Here is a 24,791-nt window from a genome sequence, read left to right on the forward strand (position 1 = left end):
CAGTTCTGTTGATTATGTGATCTGTTGGCTTTGCCTCAGTGATGGGGTTGCACATACTACTGGAAACATGCAGTTGGGTGCTTCCCCCAGTATTTCAGTTCTTGGAAGTTCCCAGCTGTAGCCTTGTTGATGGACTCCTACTAATTAGTACCGTTTGAAAGATAGCCCTCAGTTATGATGTATGTTACATATGCAGTAATGTTTGATGTCAGCTTTGTTGCCAGTGATAATTAGAATAAAAATTTATAGTGCTCGCTATGTCTTCCTTGGAGTAGCTAAGAAGTTGTGAATCTAAAAAAGGGGTGAATGAAAGAGTTGATGCAGAGGCAGAGTTCAGGAGAGCAGAAAATTCAGGGTGAACCATTGGCATGTGTGACCTTAGGGCTCATCATTTAATTTGGAACAAACTGGTGCGTACATTAGTGGACAAGCAGAGAAGCTAGAATGGTGTGTGAGCTTTCGGAAAACCAAACTCAGAATTCAGCAAGTGGTTCTCTAGTCAATGGAAGGACCCCATGTTTGTTTCAACACCCCAGCTCAGAGCATGAACTTATTCACATTTCTAACGTTGGTCTCTCTGAATTATGGGACTTTCATGTTTCTTGATAGCCGTAGGGTCTTGCTGAGGCACACAGGATTTAAAAAAAAATAACCCCCAAACAGTAAGATGTGCTTTTAGGCTATAAACATCTCCCAGACTTTTAAGTATAGAGTGCTGTATCCACAGCAGTGTATTGCCAGGGGGAATTTTTTATTGTGGAGCTAAAAATTCCACTTTTTAAGGATCATTTCTGCTACGAGGTCTATTTTTTTCCAATAGAAAGGTGAAATCTTTAATATGTCTAAAATATATTCAGCTGTGCCATTAAAATGAAAGGAATTACTAATCAGAAAGGGAAAAAATACCAGAGTCAGCTGGAATGCTGTATAGACCATCTTTGTCCTAATCCTCTTTGCCATAAGCAAGGGAATAGTCCCAAAGAAAGCAGCACAGTTACGTGTGAGAGAAAGGCTGTCTGAGTTTATCTTGTGTCAGTCATTTTCTCCTTCAGGGCAATATATATCTAAGTTATGATTATCTGGAAGCAGTGCTGTGCCTAGTAACCATTGATAAATAAGACAAGGCTATCCTGTTGTGGAAGGCCTTAGAAAGATGTGGGATTTGAGAAGATGGGGAGTAAGGAGCTGCCGAGGTCCCTGAGTAGAGGGTAATAGCCACAGCTATTCGTAAGTTGTGTGACACAATTTCTTTAGACTGCTGTGAACTGTTGAATAGAGCTGGATTTTTTTTAGAAAATCTGAGTTGTATATTCCTAGTCTTAAAACATAAATGTTTTCACTGATTCTAGATCCTGAGGATTGTTTAGATAATGGTAAATTCTCAGTTGTCCCATGGAATTTCTTTCTTCTGCCCTCCCCAGTGGCTCAGCATGAAAGTTCATTTTCAACAAATGAAGTTTTCTCACAGAAAGATTGCTCAAAACTCACTGGTATAAACACTTGCAATTTCGTGCTGCCATAAGGCCTTCATGGGATTCAGTTCTGCAGCAGAAATCAAAATGGGAGAGAATCCAAAAGTAACCTAAATAAAATAACAGAACACAAGGTGACTCTGCCTAGCTCTCCAGAAGTTTTATTGATGGTCAGATTGGTTAAATGTTCCTTACTATTCTGGTGGGCAAGTAAGAAGCTCTGCTTGTATAATTAAATTATGACTGCTGTGGAGGTATATAGGCAAAAAGCGTTAATGACTTCTGAATCAATAAATCGTGGTCTTAAACAGCGTGCTTTATTGATTCTTGTGATGCTTGTTTCCCACTCACCTGTCTATTCTAGAAGAGCTTGGAGACAGTGATAGGAGTGACTCTACTGGCTTTTCCGTGTGGAACCCATTCAGGGTTGTAATTCACATCTTTTCACTTTCTGTCTAGAATGTGCAAGAAAAATTCTTATTGCAAATATAAAACTTCTGAGCTAATTTGATAAAAATGAACAAATAACAAAAGCTGACAACACTTGCAGAAATCAAGGCAGTTAAAACTTAAAGCCTGCTGTGACCAGAGGGACCCAAAAATGAATCTGTGACAAAAGTAGTCAGATTTTTGTTTTCTTTACTGAAGTGTTTGCAATGGGTATTTATATACTTTCATAATGGATAGGTATTTTGGGCTGCATACAACCAGATTTGCATAATAGACATATGCTATGTCAGTATTTCAGATATAGCCTGAAATTATCTTTATTAAATTGCTCCTGTCATTTTCAAATGTGCTTTGAGAAAGCTCTGATCCATTTTCTTGCATTTTGTAAATTTTTGATAAATACATTGTGCAAAATTTAAAAATACAAAACCCCTTTTGTCATCATTGAGGAATATTTAAAAATAGCATTACCACAAAACAAAGAATAAACAATTCATTTGTTGATGTAATGAGTGTGTAGTATCTGTTCTGAAGAATGCAGAAATAAGAAGGGTTAATTTCTTGCACCTGATTTTGTCTTCACGTCAAGAATAATCCCACTGAAGGCAGTGGATTTACATGCTTATGAAACTGTAAAGACGTTTGAAAGGTGTCTGTGGCTTGCCCTCATTATTAAATCTCCTGTTAAAAGGGATCTGACTGTATGAGGGACTTTGAACTTTTGACTGAGACAAATAGTTAGGTTTGGGTTCATAACTATTGATGAAGTTGTGCAGAACTTTGCCTGTGTCTCATCCAGATGTTGCTTTTCTTTGGGGACCTGCTTGGTAAAAAAGTATCTTTTGTGATGTCTGTTGTTTAAATTGGATTAATTCAGCTTTGTATAAATACAGAAACTTGGGGTGAGAATTCTGCAGCAGCATTACATCTTCAAAACATTCTAGGTTATGAGAACTTCATTGTAATTGACTCCTCATGCTAAGGAAGATAAAAAAATTAGTGTTTCTGCTGCTAGGAGATAAATAGCCTGTCTTTTATTTTTTTATATCCTCTCTTCAAACCCCATAAACACTCAAGTACCTCTCCATCCATAGATACAGACACCACTTGGTCCTAAGAAGAGAGCGCAGCATGTTGTAAAACTGCAGAACAGCTGACAGCCTGATATAATATTACATGATGGTGGTTCAGATTTATCTCTAAGACAATGTATTTCCTTTCACCATTTGGATATTGTTCCCTGTCTCTCCCTTTCTTTACAAGGATTTTGACCATCACTGCCCATGGGTCAACAATTGCATAGGACGGAGGAACTACCGCTATTTTTTTCTCTTCTTGCTGTCCTTAAGTACACACATGGTTGGAGTATTCACCTTTGGGCTCATCTTTGTATTAAACCATATGGAAAAGCTGGGAGCAGCTCATACTGCCATTACGTATCCTTCTTTTTGGTCTTTCAAGGCTTAAGGTGGCCTTGGGGAAAATGTGAAAGAATGAATCTCAAGATTTGTCTTCCTGGAACTGGTGGACATCTACTCCTCTCCTGATCCCGCATTGCTCTTCCCCTGTAAATGCTTAGTGCAGGTTTCCCTCTGTACCTGTCTGACCTGTGTAACCATCAGTTACCCCCAAAACTATAGCTGACCTTTTGTCCATCTGAATCTTTGCCATGACAACCCAGCAGAAGGATATGCTGCCTCCCCAAATTTTACTTCCAATTGGGTGTGACTCTAAACTGCTGGGTACTATTTACTGTATTTAAAACAGGGTTTTAAATACAGTTACTGTATTTTAAATTAGAGTTTGCCCTGGAAGCAGCCCTGCTGCATGCTGGTGTAATACATGAACCCCGGGCTCTGAGGGGTGCTACTCCTGTTGATAGATTAGTGCAGAATGGTCTTTACAAGGTCGTTAGAGCTAGAATCAATGAGTTCATGTTATTTTTTAACCATCTCAAGGATAAGGACCCAGGCTAGGAGGAGATGGACTTGACTTTGAGATAAAATTTAGTTAGCCTAATTAAAGGTGAGGGACACCCTGCCTATTTTCAAGGTAGTTTTTTTTCTCCTTTTCCTCTCCCTCTCCTTCATAGCCTCTTTTCCCCTTCGTTCATCCCGGTTTCCTTAACTCCTGGATACAGAATGGCTGTCATGTGCGTAGCTGGGTTATTCTTTATTCCAGTCATTGGTCTCACTGGCTTCCATATTGTTCTAGTGGCCCGAGGGCGCACAACAAATGAACAGGTAAGAAGCAATCCTTTCTCTGTGTTTGTGGCTAAGATGTTGAGTTGGGAAGGAAAGTCAGCAAGTCAGCTTGGGTAAAGCAAAAAATGGTCCAAATCTTAGCAGTAACACTCGTTCCGGGAGGTTTTGTGAAGATCTAGGAAGATTGCCTAGTTTTTTATTTTCAGATTTTTTTCTTGAATGCATTACAAGCAAAGATTTCCCCCTTCTAACCACAAAGGAGCATCCCAGGCTTATTTACCATTTAAAATCTGCTCATGGCCTTGAAATAGGTTTTATGTGGTGAGTACCGTCAACCCCAGTTCAGATTTTATGAGTCAGACTGAACAAATCATGAGATTGAATGAAAGGAAGAAAGGAAAAGATTAAATCATGCTTTTGCCCTGTCTGCTGATATTTTGAACTCCCCCAGCTAACCCACACTGCACATAATAAGATCTGAGCTAGCTCTTTGTCTCGCTCTCTGTCTCTCTCTTGTTCTCATTCTTGTGTGCACACACACACAGAGGCTATTGGACCTAATTTGTTTTGCTTCTCCAAACCAAGTGCCAACATGACATCTTGTGCCAAAAAAACTGTAAAACTTTAGTTCCCCTACAGTTACTGGAATGTATATAATCCAGAGCCCCTATGTGAGCGTTTCAGACCTATATGCATGTGCATATCAATAGCATGATATGGGCGATAGAGATTTAGTCATGGGATCGATAGCATGCCTCTGCCATTTGTAAGGCATGGCTTAGTTAGAAAGCTTGACACAGGGTCACACAGTTTGCCAGTCAGCTGCACACAGCATTTTCAGCTTTCTTCCCAAGGCTAATTAATTGTGTGCTTTCACAGCTCCAGCTCCAAAGCGCCCCTCACACATCTGGGTTTTTTTCGCTTTTTTTTTCCATATCACACTTCTTTTTCACTTTTTTTTTTTTCAAATGCTTTTTTACTGCTCTTGCATCTATGGGTGCTCTCTAGCTCATGCTGAGCTGTGTGCTGTTCTGGCTGTCCTGCAGGCTGATGGCTTCATGCTTATGTAGCTTGTATGACTGCTGTGCAGACTGTAAGAGTTGAAGACATCTGTCTGAGGCCAGGCCTTCATAAACTAGGATGAGATTGTTTCCTATCCCACAAAAGACAATCAAAACTTTTATCCAGAATAGTGTGGGAGGTTTACCTAAGCAAAGAATTTGAAGTCATCCTGAATTGTTGCCTAACATGGCCTTTGAACAAAGCAGGCTTACCGTAGCCGTAGATCTTTAAATGCTTTTCTCTGTCCTTGGAATCAACTGCTCTTCATTTTAAAATTGATTTTGGCCAAGTATTAGGTTTGATAGTGCTAACAACAGTAGCATGAAACCCAGGACATTTCAGTCTCATAGGCCAAATCATGGTCTGCCTTAGGGTTGTCTTTGTGCAGTGATGAAAACTGTCCATGAAAATGTTAGGCTGAGGAGGAAGGAAAGATTTAAATAAAAAAAAAAAGTAAAATTTATCTCCTTGTGTTTGTGGCTACACTAACATTTAGGAAGGCTGAGAATTTTGCATGTAACTTGATTGAAATAACTATTGGAAAATGCATCCTAGCTTGGTTTGTTTTCTTGAGCTACCAAACCACTTGAGATTAATCCATCTTCCCATGCCATTTTCTGAAAATTAAATATAATCTGGTCTTAATTGCTGTTTAGTCATATGTACTGCCTGTCTGTAACTGGAGGATGGATGTTCCCAGCCTTCAGGTCCTTTTCAAAAGAAGCATATCTAAGTAATTAGAGCACCAGACCAGGAGTGATAGATATGAGATCTGCTCCTGGCTCTGCCACTGTTTTAAAATGTTCACTTTTCTCCCTCAGTCTCAGTATTGATTCTCTTTTCTCACACTGTTATCTGCTGTCAGCTTTCCAGTTACAATATGCTCAGCTACACTTGTCCTCTTTTCCCAGTACATTTTATAGGCCAGTGGTACAGACATTTTTGGTGTTTTACTGTATATTTTTAGTATTTGTTCATTCTGGAGTTCATAAGTTTTGAGCATTCATAGTAGGCAGACTGTGATTTAGGAGTGCATAGTGGCTGAGTTTAGATGTTTGTGAGCTTTCTGAATGCCTCTGAAAGTCTTTTATGGAATCAAAATAACCCATAACCCAACATCTGCTCATATCCTGGTATTTTTAGTTTCTGAATAGAGTAAATAAATATCCTTCCTTCTGAGACTGCTTTCTATCAGTGGATTTTAAACTACTTTAGAAACCAAATTGGTGTAATTAGTAATGTAATCTGTGAGTTAGAGAAATTTTATTTTCATATTGTTTTTGAGAAAATGGGCACAGAGTATGAAGTGCTTTGCCAGCATCTGGCACAAGTCAGCTTAAGCCCAGGATTGAATGCAGATGTGCCAAATGTCCCAGGCCCATGTTTTAGTCATCAGGTTACTCTTCCAACACTCAGAACTTCCAACATTCTCTCTTGGCCTTTTAAAGAGTTTTATGTTATATCAGAGGCCGGCATAATATATTGCAAAATCATTTAATTGTCATTATTTTATGTGCAAGTAATTAAAGTATTTCTGGTACTCCGTAAACTTGTTGCTAGATCAGAACTATGAGTTGATTAAAATACATTACTTGCAAACAGCAACAGTAATGCTTTTAATGGCAACCACTATTAATCTCTCTGGCTTTATCTGAATTTATCCCCATATGGATACTTTCAAGTATCTGCCGGTAGAATACAAACCCTTTATAATGCTTATGAAGCTGTGAATGGATCCCACCAGTCTAATGAGGCTTGGCTTTTATTAAACTAGCTCATTTCCAAGCAAACATCATAATCACCAGGGAGTTCCTGGCACCCTCCCACATAAGGCAGTGGTTTGTACTGATTGCTGCTAGGGATGGGATGCTGATAGAGAGGAAACCTTGCTCTCATCCAACATTACAAATGTTGAATTGACATTCCTGTTTGTTTGGAGGGGACTTGCCAAGGCAGAGGAGTGGAAGTGACGGGGAATGAAAGGACTAAACCAGGATGTCTGGCTGACAGTGGGCACGAATCTAATGCAGGAGCAGCATGGAGAGGTGAACCTGGCCACTTGAAACCTAGCCACATTTTGCTCACTGCCCTTTTGGGAAGGGATCTTCAGTTGGTGTGCTTCCTAGCTAGAAGTAGCTGATGGAGGTGTTGTGTTAGAGCAGGAGAGAGGAAGTGCAGCATTCAAAGAAAAATGATCTGTTTGGGAAGGACAGCAGGGTCATACTTGTTCTTGGCTTTCTGAGGGTTGGATGATGACTTTTATGTAACCAGAGGTTTGAGCACTGTCCTGAATATGTTTCCAGGTAACAGGTAAATTCCGTGGGGGAGTGAATCCTTTTACCCGAGGATGCTGCGGAAACGTGGAGCATGTGCTCTGCAGCCCCTTGGCTCCCAGGTAAGAGAAATGCTGTCAGCTGGGAATGAGGGAGGTAGAGTAGTTGTTGGGACAGAGGAAGAAAATTTACTTGATTGGGCTCACAAGTGTAAGACCATTGATGAAGTAATAGGGAAGTAAAGCAAAACATTCCTGAAGGCAGAGCTCTGTAATAGCTGCTTCACTGTTGCATGGATGTAACCTGTCCGACCTGTCCTGCTTTCTTCATGTAATTCATAACCCTCATCCCAGAAATGTTTATTTGAAATGAGCATGCCAAATTATTTCAAGAGCTGATACCCTTGTCTTCACCAACTTCTTTATCCAGTGGATTTCAGTAACAAGGTCAGTTTCTGTATGTTACCATATTCCCAACATGACTTTTTGCACTGTACAGTCAATGTCCAGGTATTCTAGTCTGCTGGAGAAAAGGAAGGAATCTAAAATCAGCCTTTCTCCTTAAGACTTAAATCTAATTTAAGGCTGCTGTGGTTTTCAATCTCACTGGCACTTCCATTATCATAAAACAGATTTTCAATGAGGTCTACATCATGGAACTTGGGATTTTATTTATGGCTTTCTATTTTGGGGGAAATGGATTTATCGTTTCACATTTTGAAATCAGGATTATAATGCAGTAGATCAGATGGGAGTATAAATATCCTAGGTGCTGAGCTGTCCAACCTGCAAATATGTTAATAATCATACTACAAGAAGACTTATTTGAGCATTTTCAGGCTGTTGAGCAATTCCAGACCCTGACACCATTATCTGTCTTTTTTCCCTCCCCCACTTTGCTATGCAACAAATAAGTCCTAAAAGACTGTTACATGTGTTAAGGTGAAGACACTGGAATAGCTGCTTCTCAAACTTACCAAAACATGAAAATTAGGCCAAGACAATTTAAGAGAGCCAGATATTAGAAGTTGGAAGACACTCCTATTGAGAGGGGTGTGATTACTATCATCATGGCTATTCTCAGACTTTCAGCAAGCAGAATGTTTGTGTTCTGTGAAGGCCTGTTCAAATTGTCCTGTATATTGAAAGTCACTGAGGCATCACCACTAGAATGTCCTATTCACTAGATAAAACAGGGAAAGCTTGTGCATGTATTGACATTTATGCATTGTACAGCCACTGCTCAATTGCACTTACAGAATTGTAGTCCACTGGAAAGAAATTAGATATCTAAAGTCAGCCATTTCCCTTTAGATTTGTTGCTTCCTGTAGACCTATCTGTTTCTTTTACCTGCATTTATTTGAACACCTAAACATGCTACAGAAACAAGTAAGCTACAACTGACAGCACATCATCTTCTCCATGTTAACTCCCCATGTGCTGCGTCTTATTCCCCCAGTCACCGTCTTCCACTGCAGGGAAGCTGTTTCATGTTAACTAGGTAAGATCTAGTAAGTCGCTTCCATTGGTGGTAGGCCTCTCTCTCTTCATGTGAACTGTGCTCTTGTCCATCAGTGCTTCAAAAATTGCTTTGGTTTTTTAATGCATCCTCTCCTTTTGCTCACTAAAAAAACAATTGATCTTTTTATTTTATTGCTTTGTAATTATTACAGCCATTGAAATAAATGGAGTTTGCTTACCTAAATTCTGACACATTCTTAAATCATACTGTGGAAGCAGGAAGATTTTCTTGTCTCTATGCCTTGTTCTTAGGTTGTTGTTTATTTTCATGATGACTGTTGAACAATTAATTAGGTACATAGTTGAGCCCAAGAAAAAGCAAGCTGTGAGTGTGAAGCCTCCTTTCCTCAGACCTGATTTATCTGAGCGACAGATCACAGTGAAGATCAGTGACAATGGGATCCAAGCCAACCTCAACCGGAGCAAGGTAAGGCAGCCTTCAAGCGCTGCTTTTGAAGAGCATTGATTGAGCATTATCTGGGAATGCCTGGGAATGAGTTTGTCATTGAGAATCTCTTTGAGATGATGCATTTTTTGGAGAAAATTATAGAGGTTGAGTCCTTGTCATATACTTCATCCTCTGAAAGTAACCCAGGTTCAGTAACAGCAGCTCTTGATCCAGTAACAGCCTTTTTTGCAGCTCCATAATAGAATGCCTCTGGGCATCTTTTGGAAGAGGTAGCTGTTCTTTGCAATAGCTACTTTCTGTCCCAAGAGTTACCACCTCTTGGTGTTCAAATTAATTTTAATGACCATAACACTGTGCGGGAACCCTTGTACCATGAGGTCAGCTGTTCTACTTCAAAGGAGGTTTTGAGCTTCCAGACTGCAGGAAGGCTTGTAGTCCAGTGAAAGGAATATTGGCTCAGAAGTTGAGTTCTCTTCTCTCCTCTTCTTTTTTCAGTTTCTCCTGGCATGAAAGGAGAGAAGGATTTGTTTAATCATATAAAAAGCAGTGGATTCAAAAGAAGCCACCTTGCAAGATTTTTGTGGATAGTTACTTGTTACATTCTTTGCATAGTTACTTGCTGAGAGATGCCTGAAAAGTTGCTGAAAAGTTCTAGAAAACACCATTGTCTTCTACCACATATTAACTAGCGTGATGGTAATGTTATTTAGCATGCCAAGTAGGCTAGGATAGTGGATTTAAAATTATACTGGCTTGTTATGACAATGCTAATTTTACACATGACATCCTTGTCTGCAGTGGATGCTAAATCATGTTTGTCATTAAAGGTATAGGTATTTCTTGTTCTGTGGTACATCCAGCACTTTGACATGTGCTGTTATTTAACCAAGTTGTGGGTAATGATTGATTCTTTGGTCATTTTCAGTCCAAAATTAGCCTGGAAGGTCTGGAGGATAAAAGTATGGATGTGCAACCACCTCTCCCACCCAAAGGAGATCCAAGCAAGTACTCCGAGATAAAAGGGCAGCTGGGCACCAGTGAAGGTATAGTTGCATGATCAGTGATTTATTTTTATTAATAAGAAAATATTTCAGTGTCTTTAAAAGGCTTCTGGTATTCTTTCAAAACAGTAATAGGATCTGGGTGAAGGGTTTTTTTTCTATTTATAGGAGTTCTGAACTAGGGGAATAAACAGCAGTAAAGGGAGAGAAAAGTCAGCTTGAAGTGCTCCATTCAGGCCTAGGTTGGATATTTCGTATCAGTTTCACAGAGTTTTTAAACCCTTTTAAGCCCCTTCTTAAATTTTCGATGAATTTTAAAATGAAAAATGTCATTTTGAACTAAGGAATCAGAAATACTAGCATGAAAGGCTTGCGCATTACAAACTGAATTATTTCATTTATGAAAATGTGAAATTAAAGCTTTGATGCTATTAAAACCCCTCTTTTTTTCAGACAAAATTAGTAGCTGAATTCAACCCAAATATCTAGTACTTCAAATTATGGCAAAATTACTACTCACCAAAATATGTCACCCCACTTTAACGTATTATACCTTGTTTCTTCTTCTCTTTAGGTTGCTGATCTGGCAGCAATGTACTGTTATTTCCACAAGGGTCCCATTGATTTTGGTGGAATTCTGCACAAAAAGTACTGCAAGTTTTATTCTTTCCAGAACAGATCTCTTTGCAGAGGACCATGGATAGCAAGGAATTAGGGATGATAGCTTTCTGTCCACACATTTTAATAAAAAGTCCTTTCTTTTTTTTTCTTTTACAGAAGGTGGCCTTTCACCCAAACTTATCAGCCCTCCTACACCTGCCATGTACAAGTATCGACCGGCTTTCAGCAACAATCCCAAAGTCCACTACCATGCTACAGCTGAGCAGGTGAGTGAGCCTGGGAGAATCTGCTCCCAGCTAATACTGGGCAACATGGAGCTGAGGATAAATTCACCGCAGGGCTCTGGTGAATGTCAGAGTGTAAAAGTAAATAACAGCACTTGGCACTGTTGTGTAATAGTGTATATTTTCGCTATGCTTCTTATGAAAACATGTCTACTTTCACAGCTTTCCTCTGTTGAGCTTGACACGTCTGTCCTGCTGACAGGCATGCACTGCTGCTTTCCTAGTGTCTCGGCCTGATCCTGAGATGCTGAGAAGTGTCACCTCCCATTGGCTTCTCCTGACATAGGTGCCAACTCAGGTTCACTTCAGAGGGAGCTGGGCATGCTTAGCACTTTTCTGGATCAGACCCTTTAGCCAACAGACAACCTCTTCAGTGATTCCTTAAGATGTCAGCTTGCAGAACAGAAAGAACTTTTAAAGCATCCCAAGAGATATTTTAGTTAAAATTAAGGGAAGATTCCTCATGTTTGACCTTCCTTAGCACCTTCTCAGCGCATTTGGGTTATATGGGGAAAAAAATGTTCCTAACACTTGGCATCATTTCCTCCTGTCAAGAAAACTGAGGTCCAAACAATTAGAGAGACTCGCTCCAGAATTTTGACTGTTTTATCTTTTGCTTAGGAGTTTTGAAGCAGTTTACACTGTTTCCTTTGGAAGCAGAGTGCAAAACTAAGCCCACTGTAATAGGCTTGTTTTTCTCATTTATTTCTCATGGATTTGTCGCAAGTCTTCCTTAGCCCCCCAGGACCTGAGAACAGCAGTTTGAAAATCACTGGTCTAACTTGTATATTTGCAATATGTATCAAAGTCTTCGCTCACCAGTGGAGATACCCTTAAAACACACATACCACACACAATGCACTTTTCTTACAATTAATTTCATCAGGTCCTCCAGTGTCACCCCTGCAATAACAAGAAGGGGGTGATATAAGTAAGGAAAGGAAAATATGGTAGAAATATATAATTGACTGCAGCAACACTGGAATAAGACAGAATGTTCCTTAAATGGTGAAGAAAACTTTTCTAGTATCCTTCTCATTTTGAAAAGGAAGTTGGTGATAGATGGTAGAATTCCAGCTACCACCAAGTTCGGGTTTTAGTCTTAAAGAATAATTGTAAATCTTATTCTCTGGATTTGTCCGCTTAATGAAGAAAAGACTGGCATATGAAAGGGAACATAAGAACAACAGTGTGTTCACTGTATCAGGAAAGTTTAATATCCTATCATCTTCACTTTATTACATGAAAAATGGCTTGACATCCAATTCAAAATATTCTATTTACAGACATCAGCTAGCAATTTTGAGCTGTGTAAGCAGCAGTATTTTGGGTCGTGATGCCAAAAGTCAGAGAGCTGTGGAAGGCAAGCTTGTTTTATTCATTCAGTACATAGCCATAGATGCAATATAGATATGGGATAGTTTCTGATTAGGCCAGGAGACTGGGCAGTGCTGTGAAATGATAACAGGGTATGGCGTCTTCACTGTGAGGGTTGCTGTTTCAATCCTAAGCTAAAAAGATGATGTTACTATAGGCTGACTGGTGTGCATACAATCAGCTTTGTGGACTTGTTCAATGTTATAGTAGTCACAACTCTCTAGTAGTCAAGTGGGAATATTATAAAAATTAGTTCACTTGGCAAGCTGATAGGATAGCTTGTATTTGTCTGCCAAGCCATATATAAGTATAAGGTACAGAGGGAAAGTGACTAGCTGGTGTGAGGAATATCATGTTGTCTGTTCTCTATCAGCCTGTTAATGTAATTCTGCTTTTGAGCAGTGAAAGCTGTTAGGAAAGAGGGATTGGGGCACAAGGGTAAGTAGCACAAATATACTTATAAGCTACATCATTGCTCTCTCCTCCTCCTTCACAGGCTGTCACTTGGTCTCCTTTTTCCAGAGAAGGCCAAATTTAGCACCATGCTCTAGAAGTTAGTGAGCTGTTTTGCACGTTTCCCTATCTTGTAGCTCAAAGAAAAAAAACTTGAAGAAAAATTCGGAATAAAACAGATTTTTGCCAGTCAGGCCTTTTTGGATAATTTTCCTTTAAAAGAAATTTGATAAAGAACAAACTGCATTGACTGCATTTCTGATTAAATATGTGACTGATAATAATTCTTTGTTTGCAGAGCCAATGTAGCCAATTTGCTGTACGTTATGGCAAACTCTTCCTTAAAAATAACAGCAAAAATTATTTGCTTAGCACAGAATGGCATTTTAAGCGAACAGAACTGTAAGCAATCTTTCACAGAGTAAAACAAAGTGAAGTGCTATCTGTTTTCAATGCACATAAATAAATTATGGCCTATGTTTCCTTCTCTGTCGTGGCCACTCTCTCCTACACGGGCAATAAAAAAGAGAAAATGGATTCATTTTGTAGTCTAAAGGTGGGAATGAGCCTCTCTTCTTTAATTAAGCTTAGATGCTTAATTTTTAAGACCTATGACCAGAAACTCAGAATTACTGAATATGCATAGCTCTGAGTAAAATTGATAAGAGTGTGCTGGTCCCCAGTGTGTTGAAATGAAGCCTGAAGTATTTCTGACTCAGCACGCAAAACCAGACATCCCTCAACTCAGGATCTATTTGTAGAAAACTTGAAGTGATTTTTCCAAGGGCAGTATTATCAGATTACAACCTGATTTACCTTGGCTAAGACTTGAGTCTCAGTTTAGAAGGTCTCGCATTCTGTGTTTTCAGTGTCCATGTATTGACGTATCTATTACTGTCAATTTTATTTAGCACTTACTATGAATAACTCCTGCTTGCTTCTAAGGTGCTTATCCATATGCTGAACAGGAGTTAGGAGATTCCTTATAACGAACCTGTGTCATAGCTGGGCTGAGAGTCTGAGAGAAGACCTCCAGCTCTTTTTTTCCCATGCACTCGCCATGGAGAGCAAACTTGTACTTACATATCATTGGCTTCCGTTTCTCATATTCACCTCTGTTTTAGATCACCATGCAGGAGGGACACAGTCAAGGGGCTCTGATAGAAGAGGATGGCAGGAGCCTTGATTACCAGTCTGAACCCAGCTTGGACATCCCCAGCTACCGGAAGAGCTCGCTCCACAAGACCTATCAGTCTTCCCCGCTTCAGATAGATTCCTTTGCCATCAATTCGCGATCCCTGAGCCTGAAATCTGCTGGCAGGAGAGGGACAGACAAAGTGCCCCTTCATCCAATAAAGTCTGAAGGGGCGGCTTCCACCCCTTACAAAAGCATCTTTTCTCCCAATTCCCTGTCAAACAGAAATGGGAGTCTTTCATATGACAGTTTGCTAAATCCCATGTCGCCCTCGGGGAGGAAGTGCATCGCCCATTCTGCAGTCAGCTCTGTTGGGTACCACTCCCCATATTTATCAGCCAAAATGTGCCATCTACGGGGGAGTGAGCTGCAACGCCAACCACCACAGAGCTTTAGCCCAGTGCTGGGGGGTCCAGCTCCACACCAGCGAGACCCCTCCCCAGTCCGCTATGATAACCTTTCCAAGACCATTATGGCATCCATCCAGGAGAGGAAAGAGATGGAAGAGAGGGAGAAGCTCCTTCACTCGCACCCTGATTCAGTGTTTGCAGACTCAGGTGTCTATGACACCCCTAGCTCTTACAGCCTTCAGCAAGTCAGCACACTCTCTGAAGACCCACGCAGCATGGCAATGAGATATGGATCTAGAGACAATCTGATGGCTGCTACCAGTTTTAGCACAAGGAACCCTATACTGCAGTCCTCAGTGTCTTCACTCTCAAGTGCAATGACAAGAGCACCAAGGACTTCCACAACCTCTCTGCAAGCTGATTTAGCTAATAATAATGTCCAGTCCCATCAAGCACTACAGGGCAGGGTGAGCAATGGCTCCTACAAATCCCCAGGCCACCAGGTCCCATCATCCCCCACAGGGATGCCTAGGTCACCCTCTTATGGAGGCCCGAAGGCTGTCTCATTTGTAAACACTGTGGAAATTACAGAGGTGCAATCAGTGGGAGCACAAAGGTATGTACTGCTTTAGGTGCTGCTTAGCAATGTGAATCTGTGACTTGTGAAGCAAGCAAGTGCAGAGTGCTTCACTAGAGGCACGACCCAGCTTACGTTTGCTGTAGGCCAGCAAGGGTGAGAGGTTTGTGGGTGCTCTTCAGTTCTGCGACACCCTCATAGCAACCTCATCATGATAAAATGTTTGTGCATTTGCTGTAACTTGAACTGCAAGTGCTCAATTAAGTTGTAAAAGCCATAGTGATTTAGTGTCTTAGCTCAATTGAATAATTGTTTGCTAGATATGAGGCAAATTATCCCTCCTGTTATGCACAAAAGGGTGGAGCTGTTGTTTTAGTTTGCAGCCTAAAGGAAGGCTGGACCCAGCCATTGCTTGGACACAGAGACAAAGCTGGGATCACAGCACATGCAAGCGTAGCCTGCACTAAGGGAAACAGGGGCTGAGACCAGTCGTGGAAATTGTGCTTGGTGTAGAGACCTGTGTATTTAGCTGCGTTGAGTGTTCCATTATACAGAACTGGTGATAAAAGCACAGACAATCTTGGCATTACCTTAGGGCCTCGCTGCCCCCTTCCTTTCTGGGAGAAAGCATGGGTAGAAAGGATTTGCTGTGCTGAGAGCCTGAGTAAGTGATCTGAGCAAGATCCTCAGCTGCAGCTTCTGCATGTGTTTATCTTTCTTTCTCTTCCTTCTGGAGACTGTAGGGCTTGGAAAGTCTGAAAAGAGCTACATGATCCCACTGAGGATGCAGTATTTCAGCTGACTTGGGGCCTGGAGGGGTCCACAGAAATATCTAGGTTTTCTTTTTATCTGGCACTTACTGCAATATGCTGTCCTCTGGTCAAGGTTCCAGGCTTCTCGCTCCAGTATTGTCCAACATTTTGGGGAAAGTTCTTGAAATGTGGGAGAACTGTTATTGTAGGTCTCCTGAAGTTTAAAGCCAATGAGCCTGAAGTTTTTGCTCAATGTTTTCAAATGAATTGTAGTTGTTAAGATGATTTTGTCTAGTGGTGGAAGATCTAACTTTCAGGAGGTAGACAACCATTTTTTTCCTCTTCACATGTATTAAAGAATTGAGTCTGTTTCAGTGAAAGACCTGTGGGCTTTCTTTTGCCTCTCTGCCCTCTGTTTGACACCTGGATGCGTCAACTGCTGCTGTAGGAAAGATGCTAATATGAAAAGTTTTTGCCTTTTCTTAGTCTCTGGTTCTTGGTTATGCTGTTAGCCTGGTAGTCCCACTGCTTTTACATTGTGCTTGTTTAAAATGTAGAGCCTGTAAATTCACTTCAGTTCAGCTCTTTAAAGTAATGACAAATACAGTGTCTGGCAAAAGTGGTCTAGCTATTAAAATAGCTACAGATCCCATCAGATGTTAAAGAAAGTTGCAGACATATGACACCATTCCAGAGGATCTTTTTTACTCCAGTTCCTAAAGTCAAGTACTGAGATTAATAAATGAATAGCTTAATAAACTTAAAGTTTTTTTATCTAGTGAAGTACACCTCCCAAAGGCACTCTGTGCTTTGTAAACCTAGTGTGTTTTCTCTGTCAGTAACACTACAAATTACTTTCCCTTCTCCCCTTTCCCCTAACACTCCCCAGCTCCTTTCTGCCTTGTTTCAGGAGGCAGACTGTATTCTTCGGGAGAATTTCAGCACTGAATTAGGGCTTTGATAATACTTCACTGAGGCACACGTAGAATTTGGTCCCCATGTATTTCAGCTGTTTGGGGATCCAGCAGTGTTTTACAAAACCACACAATATTCTTTTTTTTTATATTTATGTATGTGCATTTTGCTGGTTCAGATACCCACGACTCCATTCTCTAGCACAAGCACAGCTTAAACATGTAGCAGAAGCCAGGCTGGTGTGAGCTGCTGGACCTGCTGCTCTAGCTCCAGGGTACAGCTGTCAGACCAGGTTGCCACATAAAAAGTGCTTTTAGTTTTGGAGCTAATCTGAGCCTATCAAGAGCTGTGTAGAAGTCCGGGGTAGTTTGTTTTGTTTTGCAGACACTTGTGAAGAAAGAAATTGCCTTTTGAATACAGTTAATCCATCAAACCCTCTGGCCTCCAGAATAAGTCAGGGTGGTCTAAAATAGCTCAGGCTGCCTCAGTTTGCAGGCAGACAAAAAGTGTTCCCTCCTGGAAGGTATTTCAGCCCCTGGTCACCGCTGCTGTCATGAGCCAGTCTAAAACTTCAGACTGAGGCAAACGCAAGCAGACATCCACTGTGCAGGAGTAAGATGTGAGAATACAGCAGATGCCGGTTGTGGTGGCACTTGCAGAACAGACACAAGTTCTCTGGTAGGCTTTTTTCTAAGTACTTTGTGAGTCTTGGGGACAAGACACATTAAGCTTTATTGTGTGGTGGCCTAGATTTAAAAGATCTTTTGAGGAAAGCCTGTTGTCCATGCTCCCTGGCAGTAGGTCATAAGAAAGGAAATTATTTTAAAGAGTCCATCGGGAACATGGTCTTTAATTACAGGCATCCTAGAGTGCTTCCTGACTTGATTCAGTTTGTATCTTCTGTCATAAAGAAGTCTTATGCTTCACTTCTCTTATGTCTTTCAGAGATGAGCAACATAATTTCATTTAACGGGATATTTAAGTGGGAAGTGATTTTTCTGAGTATTTTATTTCTGATTGAAAGACACAGCTTGGCTTAAGGTCAACAGTGTTGACAGTTAAACCTTCCTGCGTCCTACAAGTGCTTATGCAATCAGTTTCGTTCAACAAAGGATTAAGCAAGTAATTAAATGTACAAATATTACTGGGGTCTGATCCACTAACCTAATGGCCGAATGAATTCTCTCATTTCAGTGGCTTTTCATCAAGTATATGGGTTTCAACAAGGTTGCTCCCATGCTTGAATATTTTGCAACACTGGGACTTCAGGGTAACAGGGTAGCAGGATGAAGTCATTCTGCTATCACACTTTCGTCAGTAACATTGCATCTTTTGATATTTCTTTTGATGCAGGGATGACATGCAGTTGAAGACACCTCACAGTAAAATAAATGGACAGCCAAAAGGAATATCCAGGTTGGGTTCAACATCAAGTTCCCAGGGGACGCCTGTCAGCCCTGCTAGACACTCAAACGTTAAGAAGGTGTCTGGAGTTGGTGGAACAACCTATGAAATTTCAGTGTAAAATAAAATTAATTAAAAATAAAGAGCCATCCACTCAGCCAGCCATGAAGCTAGGAGCACTGTGAAGACTCAAATAACAACAAAGAAGGAGCAGCAGCAGCCGGCCACTCTCCTTTTCTTGTTTTGGGTTTGTTCTGTTTTCGTCTTTCTCTTTTGGCCAAAAACCAGCTGCAGCCTTATTCTTGAGGGAATCAAATTGTACAGTCCATCAGACTCTTCCTGAACCGACAGGCGGGAACTGGCTACGACCTAACACCACAACCACAGAGCGGATTTCTTTCATGCAAGAGAGCGCTAAAGCCATTGTGCGTGTGTCTGTCCAACAAACCTGTTGTGTGCCAGTTGTACTGTGAAAAAGTATGGTCAGTCCAGGATCATTCAGTTTTCCCCCTGCCCCTTCCCAGTTCTTCTGGCCAGCGATGTGTCCGGCAGGAGTCAGAGGCCCAACTGCTGTTTTCCTACCGACATGGAAAGCAGGCTTCCTGTGCTGGGCAGTCTGCGTGTGCAAGAACTGCTCTGTGTCCCCCAGGCGTTGCAGGTCAGGTTCCTCCTCCTGGGAAGGAGCAAGGCAAGGGCACTTGGGCTGTGAACGCCGTGTCGTCTTTAAAAGCCTCCCTGCTCCCTGGTCCTGGATGGGAGCAGGAGAAAGGATAGCAACAGCTTCTCACTGTCTGCCATTTGCCTTCTTGTGTGTGAAATTGTGTGTGTGTGTGTGCGCGCGCGCGTGTTCGTCTCTCGTGGAAAAGGACCGCAACAACAGTAAGGATCTTCCACTCTGACCTCTTGCTCCCTCTGGTTTTTAAAGGCTTCTCTGACTTGGAAACAAAACCAAGCAGATAAGAAAGGCAATGTTTGGATGGGAACATATTTTAAACAGCCGTCAGCTGCTTTCCCTGCACCCTCCTTATTACCTGTTGGATTTAGGCAATAACATGGTTTACTGCCTTGCCCTGGTGCCGTCTGTGTAATCCTGCAGCAAGGTTATCATGATCTGTTGAATTTACAGTGTGTGTAACTGAGCCAAGCGTACATCTACAGGATATAAATTTTCTACCTGCCTAATTACTAGCACATTCCCTCTGGTCTTCAATACTGTTAGACAAAGGATTTTCCATTTGGGTTTTTTTCCCCTGGGGAACAACTTTTTAAAATTATATCAATCAAATCTATTTAACATTCTGAGGTTTACTTTTCCTGTCTCCAGAAAACTACATTTGCTTTCTTGGATTTAAGGACAACTTCACCATAAAAAAACAAGAAAGGGGTGCATTACTTTTGTCACAAATATGAGGACTCTAGCAAAGCTAATTTGGGGACAAATGGAAATTTTGTTTCTTTTCTCCATTTCTTATCTCCTTTTCCTTCTTATTCAGTTACCACCTCAGAAGTCAAAAGGACTGAGATCTGGACCAATGTTAACTAGCCAGATCATGTGTGCAATTAAGAATATCCTGAGCGACTGTTGCCAAAGTCACTAAAAATGATTATTTATCACTGAGCCAGTCAGCATATGAAACCTCGACTTCCCACCTGGTTCTCCTGGTGAATAGTTTTGACTAGAGAGCTAAAGTCATAATTTTTCAGGATATTTGTTTCAAGGAGTTGAATCCTTTTCAGTCCTTGACTGTAATGGAGAGCTCTCCAGATATTTGGTAGCAATTCAGAATGTGTTGATAACATCTTACTTGTTTTTGTGTACGTTGAGATTAATTATTCCAGAAGGCAAATATTGACCTCAGTTTTGCCTGGTTAAAATTTATCTTTTGATTTGATAAATCTTGACATCTGCAATACATGTTTACTATGTCCCTTGTATATCACACCATTTTTTGGAGAGGAAGGTTGAAGAGAACATAAGAAAGTTAATCATCTCTCTTTGTAATGCTCTGTGTTGCCTGAAGGGGGAAACCTGGAAAGCAATGCAGCTACAATAGGCCAAAGTGATGAGAGAATGAACTAGAAAACAGTGTGCATTTTATTGCCTTGGTGATATTTTAAATGGCTACTGTAGGGACATTGCAGAGCAGAGAAGCAATAGTCTTTCTATGCAGATTTGCTCACTGGCATCTAGAATATTGTCTTTAGTCGGAGGCACCATGTTACCAGAAAGATGCTGGCAAACTGGATCAGGTACAGGTGGAGCAATGTATATTAAAAGACTGGACAGGCTGGCTGATGAGAAGATTTAAAGGGCTAAAAACATGTCATGGGCTAAGCAATGAAGTAGAAATTGAGTATCGTAATTTTACAAATACGTTACTTAAAAGATTTAAAACCAAAGGTAAATCAAAGGGTTGTCACTGGTAACCAATGGTCTACATTTAGAAGGGGGCAGAAAAGATGGAGGGGAAGGGGCAGTGGGATAGTCTTCCAAGGCAGAGTATTGGAGACTAACTATGTAGGAGAGTCAAACCGTATTTGGGCAAGTCATTAAAAAAACTTCTGTAAGAGGTGAGCCTGCAGGGGCAAGGGGCTAGACCAGATGGCCTTATAGATTTCTTCCATCTTTAACTGTTATTAATCTGCACCTCTACCCTGATGTTAACTCCTCAGGAAGATGCAGTACTTCCTCAAGGACTGGAATTCACTCTGGTGCATAGAGTATCACACAACTTACTTGTTTTTAAAGTATCATGTATGCCATATGCAAGCCCTGAAAAAGAGGGAATATGTGACACACTGAATTTGGGCTAGGGAGCTAGACAAGGGCACATTTTATCATGTATCTTTGAATACGTACATGAAATTCATGCAAGCAAGGCTGAATATTTGCACCAGTGTAATATTTGAGATTTGCATCCCAGTGATGCTCCACTTTGATCGTTCTTTCTCCTGCATTTATAAACGAAAAAGCTACTGAGGAACTTGAAGGGCCAAAGAGCCTTTGAAGTTAACTACATTAGTTCATGAGAGAATTTCTCAGTAAGACTAAACACAGTATTGTGTGTATAAAGCACTAATATCCAGGGTTATTTTGACCATATGAACCATAGTTCACAAGGGGTAAGGGAGGAAAGAATGAATGCACTATGTCATTACAGGTTCAGATGTAAGGATTATATATTTTGTGAGTAGTTTTGCCCACACTTGAGAGACATTCGACTTGTTAATAGGTTTACAATGGTACCAAAGTCTTTTTTTTTTTTTTTTTTTTTTTTTTTTTTTCCTTTTGAGGTTTGCATATAATTCAGTGCACACAGCCTGGAGTAAATTATTCAAATCTTCTGAAAGAATAATCTAAGCAGAACTGTTAACAGGAGATTGCATGCAGCAAATCCAGCCTCATTTCCATCCAAGGCACTGAACCTGCAGCTATTTTCTCATAAATGTAAGTGTCTGTTTCCATAGCTCCTGTTGCGGGACTGGGGACCTATTTATTAAATCTAATTTTGGAGCTGAAACCAGCCCATGTTAAAGTATAGTTCTTCAAGCAGTTTACAGGTTAGCAGTAAGGTTCTTTTGCCCAAATAGTCTCAGTTTTTACAGACACTGCAGGCCAAATCTTCAGCTGGTGTAAATTGGTGTGGCTCCATCAAAGTTCTTTAAGTGATGTTAATTTACAGTAGGTGGGGATCAGCCATGAAAATCCAGCACAAGTTAACACATCTTGTAAAGTAGCTTCTTTATTTTTGTCATGCTTATTTCATGTTTCAGAAGTCTTAAATCTTTGCAACGTGTTTTTATTTTTAGCTGTGGATTGTATTACTTATTTAAAAAACAGCAATAGTTTTTGTTTAGTTTATGCATCACTTTTCATTGCATATTGCATTTTATTAGCCATTTGTTCCCTGTTCATACACTCCCATTTAGCCTCCAGGTTTTCATTGTAGTACAATCTGCCTTGAAAAGTTGGATCTCTTTATCTTTAATTGTATAATATATGGAGTATTATGAAATTAAATGTATGTTACTACATGGGTGGGAGAGAGAGGAAATATTTTTACTTGAAGCCTTAATATTTTCTTTTTTTACTACTTTGTTTGTTGACCTCATAGGAAAGTCTGAATAGCAAAGACTTTGAAACTCCGGGCCAAATACTGCACTGATATACAACCAGCATTTGGCCCCCTATGTCAAAACTGGATGCAGACATAACCTGGAAGGAACAAGGGAAAAAGCCTCAGGGTGGCATATTTTCCTGAAGATCATTAATACAGTCTCAAAATGTGTCTGTAAGCAAGTACATTAAGAAGTCTTCAAGTCTTGAATTTTTAAGAAAGGCGATAGCAGGAACTGCCCTAATATCTTACATTTGCATTTTTTTTTAATTAAACAAAACAAAATAAATGTAATTACTTAGTTTGGTTAAAGTCAGCTCTAAGGGTTGCACAGAGCTATGTTAGTAGCCATGTGCAGCAAATGAACCGTGTTGTGTTGCTGGTCTAAAATTGCTAACCAAGCATAATGTTGTGTCAACTTGGCCTAAGATAATCACCTCATGGGCGTTATAATGGATGTTCCACAGATGATGCCTATTCTCCTATAAGCCTAATGTGGAAATTGCAATGTGGTTTTCTTTGGACTATACCTGTGGTCCAGACTAGAGATATAGATATATATATTCAATATTTTTTTTTTTGTGTGTGGGAAAGATGAGGTCAAGGTTGCTGTCTCTGACAGTCTGGAAAGTTAATGTCAAACCGTTTTTATGGTCTGTATTTCACCTGTTCTGCCACCTTGAATTGTTGGAATGTATCTGTGCAGGCTTTGTGGAGCTCTGTCTGTAACCTTTTTTGTGGCTCTCGTAATACATATATATTTTTTAAACCTTTGAGTCACTTCGGTATTTTCGAGTGTCCGGTTTTCCCTAGTGAGTTACGCCTCAGATGCATTTGTCTGCTGAGATGGTTCATGGTATGCTGCCCTTTTTCACTTCCACTTGTGCAAAACGTGAACTGAAACAGTAGAACTGGAAAGGCCAGTTCCAGTGCAAAATCTGCAGGTGACAAAATATTAAAAAAGTGATTGCAGGTTAAGTCTCATTTTCAAGGTGCTTATGGTAGAGTAGAAAATATGCTGAGTCTTTAAAAGAGTGTCTCTTAGTTGTGACCAATGGATCGTGCTTTTGAGGCCACAGTAAGTGGTCCATGAAACAACACTACATGAAGTTTTCTATACTGTTTTTTGTTAAAGTTAGGGTTAAAGTAAGGTTAATAGGGATCCTGCGGTCTGGCATAGCTGCAAATCATTGCTACAAAGTAACTGTGGGAAAATGTTATATTGGTATTTGTTGAAATGTTCTGTCCAGGGTATCTGGACTTATACATCCCAAAGATGTACAATTTTTAATCTATCTTCGTCTATCTATCTGTTTCTAGGCTTTGAAAATATGTCCGTTTGATGTGTAAGACTGGCTTATAACACACACAATTGCCAAGCCCTCCTAGCAGCAGCTGCTGTAGGATTTCTAATGCCATAATTTGCATATATAGGCTAATTACATTAAGCAAGGGTCCATTCAAGCATGTTCATTGTAAATGCCAGTCATAGTTGTGTGCTGTCATGTCTTCACATGGCAGAGATTACCTTATATATGAATTGGCCAAGACGTAATCACCAGGCTCCATTGATGTTGGCTACATCAAACGGAATTATATAAGCTCATGATCTGGTTTAGTACATTTTATTTAAAGACATTTTGTCTTACGGTGATCTTGACTTTCCTCTCTCTAAGTAATGGATAAATTATCCAAGTTTGTATTCATTTCTCCATTATTGTTATTTTTTATTCTGCAGGACAAGTTTCAGTTCACATTTTGGAACATAATAAGGAGAGACAAAGGAAACTATTTATACAGGTGAATATATCTTTTAAGAGAGGAGCAGTTACATAATAAATAGATTAGAATTACTGTCAAAATAGGTTTTGTTCACCTTGTCACAATAACTCAAATTTTAAAGTAAGGCTTATTTCACAGCTGATATCTCTGTAACCCTGAAATGTTTTTAAAATGTCTTGGTTAGACATTTCAAATTATATGAAGAAATATGATCTACTTTTATGGATTAAAAACAGTCCTAGAGAAGCGATGGTACATTTTACAGTGCCTTATATATATGTGTATATATATATATGTATATATATAATGCCTATATGTATATAAAGTATACATAACTGTGTACATATATTCAAGTAAAACTAGTTACAGGTGTCCCTATCTGATGTATTTGAAATGGAACTGATCTGTGTTGATAGAAGAAAAAATGGTTGTATCAGCAGCAAAATACAAAACCAAAAATGCTCACTAAAATATAAGCAAATAAAATAGACTGGAAACAGTGTTTCTGCCAGTGGTTATCTTCAGACCGTAGAAGACTATGGTAGACCCACCATTTTAAGGGGTATTCAGA

General features: G+C 40.1%; 1 protein-coding gene across 4 annotated transcripts in view; it reads left to right on the forward strand.

The window, feature by feature from the left end:
* Positions 1-24,483, forward strand: part of ZDHHC8 (zinc finger DHHC-type palmitoyltransferase 8) — a 123,174-nt gene extending 98,691 nt beyond the window's left edge. For 2 of the 4 annotated variants that reach the window (XR_007506724.1, XR_007506726.1), the window contains 9 exons: positions 3,186-3,358; positions 4,063-4,165; positions 7,492-7,583; positions 9,277-9,409; positions 10,317-10,434; positions 11,170-11,279; positions 14,252-15,288; positions 18,270-19,199; positions 21,615-24,483. Coding sequence is in view for 1 of the 4 variants with exons in the window: in XM_049805796.1 (XP_049661753.1) it covers positions 3,186-3,358; positions 4,063-4,165; positions 7,492-7,583; positions 9,277-9,409; positions 10,317-10,434; positions 11,170-11,279; positions 14,252-15,288; positions 18,270-18,441 (1,938 nt within the window). In the remaining 3 variants the exon portion in view is untranslated. The other 2 variants (XR_007506725.1, XM_049805796.1) reach the window with 2 other exon arrangements.
* The last annotated feature ends 308 nt before the right edge of the window (positions 24,484-24,791 follow it).

This window comes from Accipiter gentilis, chromosome 7, assembly GCF_929443795.1.
Source record: "Accipiter gentilis chromosome 7, bAccGen1.1, whole genome shotgun sequence".
NCBI classification, from domain to species: Eukaryota; Metazoa; Chordata; class Aves; order Accipitriformes; family Accipitridae; genus Astur; species Astur gentilis.